At 33.9% G+C, this 14,926-nt stretch overlaps 1 protein-coding gene and 1 long non-coding RNA gene across 2 annotated transcripts; both read left to right on the top strand.

Annotated features, from left to right (window-relative positions):
• The first annotated feature begins 1,859 nt into the window (after positions 1–1,859).
• Positions 1,860–3,374, top strand: LOC105970266 (stemmadenine O-acetyltransferase). Its single transcript, XM_012995076.2, has one exon. The coding sequence runs from the start codon at positions 1,914–1,916 to the stop codon at positions 3,276–3,278; it is 1,365 nt and encodes a 454-aa protein (XP_012850530.2). The 5' UTR covers positions 1,860–1,913; the 3' UTR covers positions 3,279–3,374.
• Positions 3,375–6,205: 2,831 nt separating this feature from the next.
• On the top strand, positions 6,206–11,485 carry LOC148768789 (uncharacterized). Its single transcript, XR_016033263.1, has 2 exons — positions 6,206–6,598; positions 11,213–11,485. It is a non-coding gene; the product is annotated as an uncharacterized LOC148768789 (long non-coding RNA).
• The last annotated feature ends 3,441 nt before the right edge of the window (positions 11,486–14,926 follow it).

Here is a 14,926-nt window from a genome sequence, read left to right as displayed (position 1 = left end):
TCTAAATTCCACATTGTTATCTTTTAAGAAATATATACCAAAAGTTCACTTATTAAGTTTCTTTGTTCAAACAGGTAGTGTTCTGCATCCAATTGTTTCTATAATCAACGAAGATCATACATAAATGGGTCTTGCACAAGTAGAATTAGTCTTGCATATAGCCGCAACCTATTTTGTATTTTCAGTTGGAGATAATATAATTTGTTTTACTTCATATAACTATTATTTTAATGATCATTAACAAAATTCACTCGATAGATTATCCTTTTTTTTCCGGATAAAACTCCATGGGTTTTTCTAAAATTCTTAAAATTATTTTTTCCCACTCTATTCGATTATGTGCCATAATATAACACAACATTTTTCACTATATTCACCGTGCAACGCACGGGTGTATTACTAGTTGATAATAAAATCCCTATTTAGTATAACAAATAGCGAATCCTATATAAATTTATGGGCAAATGGCAAAAAGGTCCATCACATGGGACTTAAATGCATTTTGGTCCACAAAAAAAAAAGTCTCTCAATTAAGCCCATCCCCATGTCTTTAGTCTAAAATACCCTCAATAATATATTTCTTATCAATTCCACCCATTATACTCTAACTTCCTTAATATTACACATTGACCCCGAATTTAAACAAATATATCACATTAACCCCCAAAACTTTTTTTTTTCAGAAAATAATTTTTTTTCTGAACTGTTTTTTTTTCGACAGATTTCGGCGTTGACTTTTTTATTTTTTGAATTGTTTTTCTTAGAAAAATATATTTTAATTAATATTACTGTCTTAGCTACTAAATTACTGTCTCAGACAGTAATATTACTGTTTGAGACAGTAATATTATGAATATTATTAATATTATTGTCTAAGACAGTTAAATTACTGTTGGAGACAGTAATTTAACATCCAAGGCAATAATATTAATTAAAATAATTTTTTTAAGGAAAAAAATTATTAAAAAAAAAAGTCAATTAACAGTTAAATTACTGTCTCCGCAGACAGTTAAATAACTGCCGGAGACAGTAATTTAGCAACGAATACAGTAATATTAATTAAAAATACTTTTTTTAAGAATAAAAAAGTCAGTTAACAGTTAAATTACTGTCTCCGACAATTAAATAACTGCTGGAGACAGTAATTTAGCAACAAATACAGTAATATTAATTAAAAAAATTTTGAAGAAAAAAAAAAAAGTCAATTAACAGTTAAATTACTGTCTCCGACAGTTAAATAACTGCCGGAGACGTTAATTTAGCAGCCAAGACAGTAATATTAATTAAAATATTTTTTTTCAGAAAAAACAAAATTATAAAAAAAAAAAAAAAAAAAAAGTCAACGCCGGAGACCCGGCGGTCAACGGCAGTTGACCGGCCGGAAAAAAATTTCAGGAAAAAAAAAATTCGAAAAAAAAAAAAAATACGAGTTTAATGATTATTAAACTTAGATAAGTTGCTTTTGTATCATCATTGTCTGAAAACTTCTCATTAATTAGTTGACGCCTTCATTTTCACATGTTACACGTAAAGAAATTAAATAAGAAAAAAAATACTAAGTAGATAAATTCTTTATTTCACCTACCACGTTGACATAATACTCCATCTTCTTAGCCGCTCTCGAAAAAGTGTGCACTATCCATTTGGAAATTAAATATATGCATTATCTTTTATATTAAAATTCATAATATATGAAATATTATTTTAACCCAACTTAATTAGTATAATAAACTATGTAATATGAAATATAAACGTTACACTAAAGTAAGCAAATGAGGATACACGTCAGATAACCAATAACCAACAACCAACCAACTGATATATAAAGGTAACAAAGAAGTACAACATTCTTCACCACTTCAAGAATTAACTCTCTTGATCCAAAAAAAAAACATAAATTAAAATAAATAAAAATGGTGAGAGAAAATATAAATATAGGTGTGGAAATGATTAAACCATCTTCTCCGACTCCGCCGCACCGGAAAAATCTCCGGCTATCGTTTCTCGACCAACTAGCGCCGCCAACGTACACTCACATAATTCTCTACTTCGAAGCTAATGATAATAACTGCCATGAGGGTTCCGACGAGACCTCTCGAAAGCTGAAACGATCACTCTCCGATGTTTTAGCTCTGTATTATCCACTCGCCGGGAGAATCCGGCCGGAGGAATCTTGCGTTGAATGCAACGACGCCGGAGCTGAGTACTCGGAAGCCCGGTTTAGCGAGGATAGAATCTCCGACGTGGTGGAGAATCCCGTCGTGGAGGAGCTGGCAAAGTACGTGCCGGCGGCGCCGTACGGCGGCGGAGACGTGCCTCTGGCGGTGCAGCTCAGCTTCTTCGGGTGTAAGGGAGTGGCCGTCGGCGTCTGCATGTCGCACAGGGTGGCGGATGCGATGTCGCTGGTGAATTTCGTGAATGCATGGGCGGCGGTTTGCCGCCGGGATGCGAAGACTGTTGATTTTATCGAGCCCACCTTCGATTTGGCCACCCGTTTCCCTCCGGCGGATTTCTCCAGGTCTTTCCCGCCAGAGGCACCATCTCCGCAGCCGCCGCCGCCGGAAAAGATCGTAACGAAGAGGTTGATATTCGACGAGCAAAAACTCGCCGCCCTGAAAAAAGCCGCCGCTGGGCCGGAGGTGGAGAAGCCCACCAGGGTGGAGGCCGTCTCCGCCTTCATATGGAAACACCTCATCGGAGCATCTTCCGCCGCGGTGGCGGCGGAAGGTGGCAAGAATAACAACGGAGGAAAAAACAGGGCTTTCGCCGCCATCCACGCGGTGGATATAAGATCACGAGCGAACCCTCCGCTTCCAAATCAGGTTTTCGGGAACGCATGCGCGAGGTCAATGGCGATGACCACCGCCGCGGCGGCGGCGGCGGAAGAAGAACGAAACTACAGCTACTACGACGTCGTATTGAAGCTGAGAGAGGCAATAAGAAAAGCCGACGCCGAATACGTTGGAAAGCTCGAAAACGGAGACGAATTCCTCGAACATTATTCCGGCACGGAGGAGAACGATCCATCTTTTAAGGATGGGAGTAAAACACTGGAGATATGCTGTTTCACGAGCTGGTGCAGGATGCCGGCTTACGAGGCGGACTACGGGTGGGGTAAGCCCGTCTGGGTTTCGATAATCGGAGTTCCGACGAGGAAGAATTTAATATTCTTTATGGGATCGAAATCTGGTGATGGGATTGAAGCGTGGCTGAATATGGCTCAAGAGGATGCTGACGTCATTCAGACCAATTATAATCTTCTTTTTTCGTCATCGTGACGTCATCGTCGGAGCTGTACCGGAGATGTGAATCTATATATAATATATATACAATTCTGAAATTTGGGTGTACTAGTGGAATTAATTGGTTTTTAATTTGGGTTGTACTCTTTCGTGATTTTTTCTTTTTGTTTTTTTGGTTATAAATTAATTCTTCTTCTGTTAGTTTTGTTTTGTAGTTTGAAAGTATAGTAAATTAATGGAAATATATATATATATATATATATATATATATATATATATATATATATATATATATATATATATTTAATTTCTTGTAAAATTAGAAATGTTATTGAAAAATTAGTAGTACCATATGGTCCGCCTTTTTTCAGTTGTTATACGCACGAGTTTCTTCATCGTACGGTTACTTGGGACATTTTTCACGAAGCAGGTGCACAGTGGGGAGTTCATGAATTTATTACGGCGTGGAATTTTACATAAAAATTAACAAAATTAGAAAATAGGTAAAATGGAAAAATAAAAATAAAAAAGTACAAAACATTTAGAACTTTTTTTTGACTTGATTTGAGTTTTTATGGGCTAATTAATAAAAATGAAATTAGCTGAATACAATTATGCTTATAATATAATGGAATACATTTTAATTAAGAGAGGGCTCAAGACCATCCTAGCCAAATCCCAACCTCGGCCCCTGCCTAAATACTCTTTAGGCGCACCGCGCAAGCATAAAATAAAAACCCAGTCGCAAGTGAGCTAAAACTAGCTACTCATTTTATACATGAGAATAGTGCAAAGTATGCGGCTATTTGCAATACTAATGCTGTTAAATGTAAGATCATAAAAATTTCAATGTACAAATACTATAATATCTGATGGTGTAGAATCCACACCCTCAAGACCTCACTCCAAACTCTATTCCTTTTAAACTGTCGGAATGTACACCGGACGTCGGATCTTGGACCCGCCGCCGTATGTGAGACAACAAATGTAATTTAATCAATGTAAGAAAGAGTTTAGAAGAGAATATAAAATTGTTTCTATAACGATTGTTTCCCTTACCCCTATATTAATTGATACTACTTTACTATAAGACTTGGTTTATTTATGATATCAGCGGGGTATCGCGTTTCTTCTATGAGACGCTGATCAAGCTACCGCCTACTCCCTTCTATTCGTATCTCGCGGGCTTCGGGCGAGCTGGGCCTGGCTCGATTGGGCTTTCAACTGGATCGCTTCACCTTGAGGCCCATCCCGCCTATCGCAGCCTCTTTCATGGAACTGCGAAGATCGGGGTGGGCCCCATAAGTGATAATCAATTAGTACATAGGTGATCTCAGATTGGCTATTAGGGAATCAATTCTCAAATGAGATATGACATAATTTAATTTGTGTACATAGTTAGGTAACTATTTGATTGGTGAAATTAGTTAGTACTACTTTTTTGTGTCATGTAGTACGAAGTACAAAATAATACTACCAACTAACTGCTTTTATATCATGCAGTACCAAGTACAAACAAAACATGCTAAACCTTAAACAAATTAACACATTGGTAATCACATTGTAAATTTGTAACTCCTACAGAAAAAAAATATATGATTTATATATTTTCAATAATGAAAATAGTATTTCACATATTATATTGTATTTTCCGTTTCTGGTCACACTACAATAGTCGTGGATAGTATAATTAGAAAGTGTATTTCACTACGTGTAAGTTCGACAGATCCTGAATTGTATTTGAGGGACTAGTATTAATTAGATGTTAGCATTTAATAGCATAATCTATTTTTTTTTTGTTTTCCTTTTTTCTGAGGGGTTGGAGCTACTTTGAATCATTCTGATCAAATTTGTTAAGAAATAAAAATAAAAAATTCTAATCAAATATGTTAGTAGTCTATACTATCCGATTAACACAATGTTATCAAAGAGAGAGAAAAAAATAATAAAATAAAATGAATGTTATTTAATTGCAAATTGCAATTAGACAAAGAGTCACAAGACAAGACCAATGTGAAGCAAACCGATTTCGGTACTCAAATCAAATTAATAAACTTCTCTATCAAAATAAAATATAATTTATTGGCTTAATAACACTTTGCATCCTGAAATATAGTTTTCTGGCATTTTGCAATCTTGAAAAATATTTATAGAACTTTGCGCAATCGAAACACAAAAAACTGTGCATAATATAGACCCAACTAAACTTGTAAAGCTAATGAAGTCATTTAATTATTTTATTAGTATATTTTAGTATGTCAAATGTCAAATTAATTATTTTTCAATATTCATAATATTCTACGAAAAACCAAAAAGAGCAAAAAAAAAAAATCATTCAACTATTTTAGTATCAAGATTTTTGAAAATTATATTTTCTTCCAAAGATTTCTACCAAATATTTTCATTAATTACAATTAAAAAAAAATCCATCACTCATACAATGTAGTTAATTTTTTATTTTATTTTTTGTAAGAAAACATATTTTTCCATAATTCATTGTGATTTGTTTTCTTCGAATTTTTAGGATCGAAATTCTGTTGGGGATGGAAGAAAATAGTTTAGAGCAAATTACAGACACCCCTGAGGTATAGTCAAACTACGAAAAAATACCTCTTGTTTGGGTAATTGCAGCCACCCTTCTTTTAAATATTTTGACATAAAATTTATGTAATTAGTTTATTTACCGAAACAAATTGTATATTTCGTTCGGTAAACAGCATGAAGTGTTGGCGTACTGAAATTTCGGTTCGATTTTACCGATTTAACATCACTAAATTTACCCCTAAAAGAATAGTTTCGTAGATAATACATAATTGATGAGTGATTGTAATTACCCAACCAAGAGGAAGGTTTTCGTAATTTGCCCATAACTCACGGGTGGCCGTAATTTGCCCTATAGTTTAATTTAAAATGGAAAAGAAAAGGAACGGAAAATAATATAATTTCGGCATTTTATATTATTTTCCACCATTTCAGAGCAGCGATATAATTGTACTGTATTATGATTCAAGAGTACTGCAGAACTATTGTTTTGGCAAAAGCCCAGTACTGCAAAAATCAAAAAGTACAACTTGACACCCAAACATAAGTCTTTAATTTAAAATAAATAAATAAATAAATAAAATAGTTTATCCTTATAAAGCAGGATTGCGTGCTCGGAGATTGGGTGGCCGCAGAGTTTTCGAAGCGTGTTGACGCGGTGGCTGACGGTGGAGCTACCACCGTTGATGGTATCAAAACCGGGCTATTCAGACTGACCTCGGCCGGTCTTGATACCACCAATGGTGGCGGCGCCGCCGCCCCTTGCCTTTCAATCATCGCCGCCGGTACCTCATATCTTTTTTCTTGCGAATTCAGTAAGGTTTCTTGATTCTTTCTCTCAGAACTCAAGATCTACAGCTGCTAATATGTTTTTTTTTTTTTCAGGGAAATTTAACTTGCATCAATTTTGTTACAGTCAAGTAGTGCATATAATTTTTATTTTTATTTTTTAATATTTGGATAAAGCTGTTTTTAACAATAATGTAGATATTTTAGATATAATTGTTGGAATAAATTGAATTAATGTGAATTCAATATTGAAATTAGTGGCAATTCAATATTAGAAGAAGTGGGCATTCATGTTAGAAGAAGTGTGCATTCATGTTGGAAGAAGTGGAGGATTGAATAAATGTGAATTTGAAGCACTATTGTCTAGATGTATAGACAATTGTCTTTTGATTTTTCTAAGTATTAAATTAGAATTAAAAGAGTTGTTAGTGTATGAGTTATTTTGTAATTTATTAGTAGATTAATGTACTCCTCACTATAAATATGGAGTGCTAGAGATCATTGTAAGCAAGACAAAAAGACAAAAAAAACCATAAAAGAGAAGTAATTTTTCCATCCACAAAACACTTGTATTTTACTTTCTCTACTCAAAAATATTATTTTTTCAAGTCTTCACAAAATCACTAAAATCCAAATTCGGGATTAATCATTTTTATCCTATCCTGGTGCCTACAAATTGGTATCAGAGCCATCTTAAAAATGTCCACCAACCTTGCTTCTCTTATACCTCGTTTCAATGGAGAAAAATTCGATTATTTGAGTAATCTTATGAAGCTTTGTCTTGAATCTCAAGACATTTGGAGCGTTGTTGAAGAAGGTGTTCAGACTCCCGAAAATGAGGATCAATTGACGAATGCACAAAGGCAAGCTTTGAGAACAGAAAGGCAAAAAGATCGAAAAGCTCTTTTCCAAATATATCAAGCCATCGAAATTCCCGTCTATGAAAGACTAACCAAGGCGAGTAGTTCCATGGAGGCATGGGAAATTCTACAAACAACCTATGCCGGGAAAAATGAAGTAAAGAAGGTTCGTTTGCAATCTTTGAGGGCTGAATTCGAAAAATTGGAGATGAAAGAAAACGAAAAAATTGTTGAATATTTTACAAGAATCACCTCTCTTGTAAATCAAATGGCGACAAATGGCGAAGTCATGGAAACCCAAAGGGTTGTCGAAAAAATTATGCGAAGCTTGCCGGTGAAATTTGATCATGTTGTTGTGGCTATTGAAGAGTCACAAGATCTCTCATCAATGGCGTTAGAGAGTCTACAAGGACGATTGGAGGCGCACGAAGCAAGGATCCTTCAAAGAAATCCTCAAATTTCTTCTCCGGATCAAGCATTAAAATCCCGAGTTACATTCACGGGAGGCCGTGACTCGTTCCGTGGTCGTGGCCGAGGTCGTGGCCAAATAAGAGGAGGAAGAAACTCTTACAACAATTACCGTGGACAAGCCAAATCAAATGAAGAGGCGAAAGAGGAGGAGAAATATTTTCCGAACAATTTTCAAAGAGGAAGAGGCCGAGGACGAGGATCATATAAAGGTACAAGACCTTACGTTGAGTGTCATTATTGTCATAAACCGGGACACAAAATCAATGATTGTTGGAAAAAATATCCAGAAAAAAGGCAAGAAGTTGGTTATTTGCATGAAAATAAAGTCGAAAATATGGAGACTTTATTGATTGCATCTAACGGTAGCTTTGAAAATACTTGGTATTTGGATAGTGGTGCGAGCAAGCACATGACGGGGAATACAAAATTATTCTCAAATCTCGTCGAAGCTAGCCATGGGACAGTTACGCTTGGAGATGGATATACCTACGCATTAGAAGGTGTTGGAGAAATTATCTTCAAAACAAAATTCGGAAAAGTCGAAACAATGTCCGAGGTTTACTATGTACCTAACTTGGCAAGTAATTTGCTAAGTGTTGGTCACTTGATGAGGAAAGGTTTCAATATGTTTTTCGACGACTTCACTTGCGTTTTGAAAAAGAAGGATCAGCACATTGCAAATATCGGTATGACCGGAAATAATATTTTTCCGATCAAACTTGATAATTTTGAAGCCTCTTGCCATTTAACCGTGAAGGACGATGTTTCAAAGTTGTGGCATGACCGGTTCGGGCATCTTAATTTCCAAAGTTTGAAGGAGTTATCAAACAAAACAATTGTTCAAGGATTGCCGAACATTAAAGCCATGGACGAAATTTGTGAAGAATGCCAATTGGGGAAGCAACACCGAGAGCCATTTCCTTCCAAATCAAATTGGAAATCACAATCACCATTGGAGCTCATTCATAGTGACCTTTGTGGACCATTTCAAGTTCCCTCTCTCGGTGGTAATCGGTATTTCTTGTTATTTATTGATGATTTTACAAGAAAAGTTTGGGCTTATTTTGTGAAAGAAAAATCCGAAACTCTTTCATGCTTCAAAGATTTTAAAATCCAAGTTGAGAAATTTTCCGGTTTCAAAATAAAAAATTTGAGGAGTGATCGTGGTGGAGAATATTTATCTTCTTTATTTGAAGATTTTTGTCGAATCCATGGGATTAGACATGAATTGACGGCCCGGTATACACCTCAACAAAATGGCGTGGCGGAGCGAAAGAATCGAACAATCATGGATATGGTTCGGTGTATGTTGAAAAATAAGAATATTCCATCGGAGTTTTGGGCTGAAGCGGTTGCTTGTGCCGTTTATTTGATCAACCGATCACCGACGAAGAGCTTGGAGAATTCTACTCCCAATGAGGTGTGGTATGGTAAGAAGCCAAATGTTAGTCATCTTAAAACATTTGGTTGTCTTGCATATTCACATATTCCAAATGCTATAAGGACCAAACTCGACGATAAAGCCGAAAAATGCATTTTCATTGGGTATAGTGAGAGGTCAAAAGCTTACAAGCTTTACAATCCTCAAACGAAAAAAATTGTGATAAGTCGGGATGTTCGTTTTGATGAAAAATCCTCTTATGATTTTTCAAAAAATTCAGAATCATTAACTTGGCCGACCCTTGGAGACGAAGAAGGCTATTCTCAAGCAATGCAACCAAATGATGGTGAAAATGAATCTCCACAAAATTCACCATCACCCCCGCCAAGAAAAACGAGGAGTTTGAGAGAACTCTATGATGAAACGGAGGAGGTGAATGCAACAAATCCTATTTTCTTTGCATTCTTTGCCGGGGAGGATCCAATCTCTTTTGAAGAAGCCTCAAAAGAAGAAAAGTGGAATCAAGCGAAGAGATCAAGGCGATTGAAAAAAATGAAACTTGGGAGCTCACACTTTTACCTTCACACAAATCTCCTATTGGTGTGAAATGGGTGTTCAAAACAAAAACCAATCTTGATGGTTCCATCAACAAATACAAGGCGAGGCTTGTTGCAAAAGGATACAAACAAAAAGAAGGAGAAGACTTCAATGAGGTATTTGCTCCCGTTTCAAGACTTGATACAATTCGTTTAATTATATCTCTTGCGGAAATTTTCATGAAGCCACTTGAGGTCCCGTTTTTTCGAAAAAAATGTGGAAGGTTTGGAAGTCAAAAGCAAATTCAATTTACGGGAGGCAATGTTGGAATAAATTGAATTAATGTGAATTCAATATTGAAATTAGTGGCAATTCAATATTAGAAGAAGTGGGCATTCATGTTAGAAGAAGTGTGCATTCATGTTGGAAGAAGTGGAGGATTGAATAAATGTGAATTTGAAGCACTATTGTCTAGATGTATAGACAATTGTCTTTTGATTTTCCTAAGTATTAAATTAGAATTAAAAGAGTTGTTAGTGTATGAGTTATTTTGTAATTTATTAGTAGATTAATGTACTCCTCACTATAAATATGGAGTGCTAGAGATCATTGTAAGCAAGACAAAAAGACAAAAAAAAATCAAAAAAGAGAAGTAATTTTTCCATCCACAAAACACTTGTATTTTACTTTCTCTACTCAAAAATATTATTTTTTCAAGTCTTCACAAAATCACTAAAATCCAAATTCGGGATTAATCATTTTTATCCTATCCTGGTGCCTACAATAATATTATCTATTCCTCTTCCCCTCGTATTTAAGATTGTATTTTATCTGGGGATTTAGCAATTTTCACCCTCCAAATATACCTATTTTGCGCGTTGCTCACTTAATTTATAAATATGAGACTTTGGACCCTCCAATTACCACTAGCTTGGCAAAGTGCATCCTTAATATCTTTTCGGCACGGATTTCACCGGAAACTTAATTTTTGCACCGGACAAACAATGTATATTTTTACGTACTTACTTTCTAAGCGATCTTTCATTTATTGCAAAATTAGAGTTTTAGTCTAAAATTTGCACCAACCACAATCGCTGCAAAAGTTAGCATCAGTTTCAACTATTATATGAGTTATCTCAAACTTTGTTTTAAGAATGCAATTCGATTACCCAACAGAACCCAAAGATGACAAATAGTTTTCCGATGCAAGTTTCAATGGGACAGCGTCGCAGGGTGCAATCTGCCAAGTTAGTAGTAATTGAAGGGTGTAAAGTGATATTTTTTTAATTTAAGGGTGGAATGTGCTAAATAGGTGTAAAGTGCCAATTACCCATTTTATCAAATGTTAGTGTTTAATTGCAAATTTTATTAGTTTTTCTTTTTTTCTTCAGGGAAATTAGTTTATTAGGAAGTGAGGTTAGATTTGTACCAATAGACAGTAGACACACGCATGAGAGTGTGTGTTTCTGTAGTGTTTGGAAGATGACGTAAGCGATGGGTGACGTGGCTTCTCACCACTCACAACCTTAGTCCAACCCGATTTCCGATGCTGATAGCCTGATACGTACTTGTTTAAGTGTTCCGAATTTATTGATATATTTATCTTTTTTTTTATATCAGTTTAATTGCAATAAAATAAAAAAATTATACTTTGTTATTATTAATTTAAATAAGGGTGAAATATATTTTAATTTGAATCATAAACTATGCCTTAGTATTAGGGGTGTAAAAGGATCGGGTATTGCAATAAAAATAAAGTTGTACGTTGTTATTATATAATCAGATTTAAATATACTTTCATTTGCACCATAAATCAGGAGCGTAAATGAATGGGGTCGGAATTTTTCTGTCAAACTTGTAAAATTATGTATGAGCTTTGTTTGATAAGCAATTGAATCGAGCTTAAATTTTAATCGAGTCAAATAAGAGATGTTTGACACTACATAGCAAAACCCCCTTCTAAATAGTTAAATTATATTCATTTCAACTATAGCAATTTTATTTTAAATGCAAAATCAATTGTTAATCCATAAATGAATTTTATTGATTACACATAATATAAACTTTGTATACATTGAAGAAAAACGAAAAAAATCACTTGTTATATTTTAGCATACTGCTTCTGCCAAATCATAATATGAAGAAAAAATAATAATTTATTATTGTATATCAATTGAATGGTGGTTGAACATAGTACTTAGAAAATCAGGACCAGAGTCCCAAGTGAAACATGTACATCATCTGATTAATAATTTAGTACATTGTCATTAATACACACAAAGATCATAAAACCCCCATATGTTACGATAAATCTGCACCAAATTTCTCTGCGTTCTTTTTATTGCGTAAAACCCTCTGTGTTTTATTTTATCTTGCATGAAATCCTTATTTCTGTTAATAGTTAACACCGTTAACTGTAGAGGGGATTATGCAAGTCTTTTGTAATATAGGGGGATTTAGTGCGTGGTTTTGCAACACAAGGGCTCTAGGCAAAATTAATTTATTCATTTAATATTCAAATTATTTTCTTAAATTAATTTCGAATACATCTATCAGTTTCAAATATAAAAACTAAAAATATAATATTCGAGATGGAAGTTGGAACGACTTCTCAAATTATTTATGTTCTTTTCACATATAATTAATCCGTAATAAATTATAAAAAAAATAGGGGTTATTAGGGAAAACCCCTCATATGCATTGTATCATTACACTAGATCCCTTTTTCCCCCCATTTTTTAGATAAATTCAATTGTATTTTATTAAGTAAAAATATTATTAATAACCTATTTTACCCTTTCTCAATATCTTTAACCTAACCATAACTCTCTATCCCGTAGCCGTCTCATTCATTTATCTTCTCTCTCCATATCTCTCAACTCACGTCTACCCCCTCGCCGCCCCACCGAACGACCACACCATCTCCGCCCTCCTCCTCCTTCTGCTTCTGCTGCTGCCGCCGATTCATCACCTCCGAATCAACCTCACTCATTTCCGACGAAGGCATCTCGTCATCTCCGAGAGAGAAGCTCGCAGCTTCCGGGCCGAAACGAGTCGGGTCGATTTCCCATTCTGGGAAAACTTGGGCGTGTCGACAGCGCTCCTCAAGGCGGCAGTTCTCCACGCACGGGCCGGTGTGCTGGATCTGGATCTTCCGGGTCTGATCCCTAACCCGGCCCGATTCTTGCCCGCTTGTTCAGCCTGTAGTTGTAGACTCTCGACGATGAAGATGACGTGGACAAGCTCCCCCTTTTCCGAATCTTGGTCGGCACCATTACGCCATCGATTATTACTCCTCTGCCCTTGCCTCAGCATTATTATAATAATATTATAAATTTACAGATTTTACACAAGTGGCATTGTTGTACCAGGTAAACAACATCTTCATTTTCATTTTCGTTATTTTTATTTTTCAATATCTGTTTTTAGATTATAACTACCCCGTATTTTTATTTTTTATTTTATTGGTGAATTGGTATCGTATTTTACATTGCTATAAACTTTTAGTCCGTTCCTAATAATTTTAGTCTCCCTAAAATTTTAGTTGGTTTCGAAGATTAACCTAATCCTCTATAAACATCTGTACAAAAATTATTAGGGTTTTCAATTATTATGTACATAATTTTAGAGTGATTTTCAATAATCATGTATAGATTTTTATAGTGGTTTTCAATAATTAACCTAATCCACTATGAAAATTTGTTCAAAAATTATTGTGGTTTTCAATACTTATGTAGTGAATTTTGATAAATTTGTAGTGAATTTTAAATTTGTGCTATTGAAATGAATTTTTTGAATGAATTAAACTGACAATTCGTTACCTTTTTTTTCTTTTTGGTTTAGGTTCACCGGAGTGATGTCGAATTTGTTTGTATACATTTGTTAATAGTGGTTTTGGATGGACATATACTGGATTACACTTATGTAACAGTGGATTACACTATTTTAATAGTGGATTATGTTATTTTTAATGTGGATTATGCTTAATTTATAGTAAATTTTACTTCAATTCCATAGTGGTTTTCGATAAATTTATGCTTATTTTATAATAATTTTACTTTAATTTCATAGTGATTTTCGATAAATTTAGTGGTTTTCATGTTATATAGTTGTTATAAAGAGTGGTTTTCAGGTTTATATAGTTGTGTTATACAAAGTGGTTTTCATGTTTATATAGAGTGGTTTTTATTTAAAAAAACTAGAAAGAAAATAAAAAAAAACATTTAAAAAAAATTGAAATTAAGAAAAAATAAAAACCACGAAAAAACGAAAATAAAAATAAAACATTTTTTTAAATTAAAATAAAAAACATGAAAATATATAAATAAGAAAAAAAATTAAAATAAAAAACCGAAAATAAAATAAAATAAAAAATAAAATAATTACAAAATTTTCTTTTAAATCGAAATAAAGAAAACCACTAAACAAAAAAAAAGGAAAAAAAAAAGTGAATTTGCATTATAAGGGGAATATTTTTTGGAGAAGATTTGGGTGTAGATTATGGGTATATTTTTTTTAAAATTAAATAATTATACTAATTAATAGTTAGTGGGGGCATATATGGTTTTTCAGACCCATTGGATTAATCTCAAATATCATTTATAAATAAATGATTTATCAAGAATTAAAATCCTAATAAAGGGTGTTTGGCATATAGCCCAAAAAAATAATAATTCTAATAAAATAATTATATGTTTTTACAAAATCAAAATTTTTAAATACATTAATAAATTATATCACATAAAAGTTTATTTAAAAAAAACATTCATCACACCTATTAAATTTTTATTTTTCATATTGTAACTGAATAAATGTGTTCGACTTAATTTAAAAAAAAAATCATATGGAATTTTAACGAATAAATGAATTTTGCATAAAATCCCATTGTATTGTAGAAAATATGTACTAAACCCCCCTCTGTTATGAAAAAAAATGCATAAAATCCATTCTATAGTTAACGGCCTTAACTTTTAAAGGAAAATGGAATTTTGTGCAAAGTAAAATAAAACACAAGGATGTTCTACGCAAGAAAAAGAAAACACATGTGAAATTTGGCACATATTTTCCTTAACACATGGGGGTTTTATGCTGTTTACCCAAGCAAA

Source organism: Erythranthe guttata, chromosome 8, assembly GCF_056151865.1.
Source record: "Erythranthe guttata isolate IM_541 chromosome 8, IM_541, whole genome shotgun sequence".
Classification (NCBI taxonomy): Eukaryota; Viridiplantae; Streptophyta; class Magnoliopsida; order Lamiales; family Phrymaceae; genus Erythranthe; species Erythranthe guttata.
The sequence above is the reverse complement of the archived record's forward strand: the minus strand, read 5'-3'. Positions and strand labels throughout refer to the sequence as shown.

Excerpts from the sequence above, each read along its gene's own strand:
- LOC105970266 (XM_012995076.2), top strand. The coding sequence starts at position 1,914 with ATGGTGAGAGAAAATATAAATATAGGTGTGGAAATGATTAAACCATCT.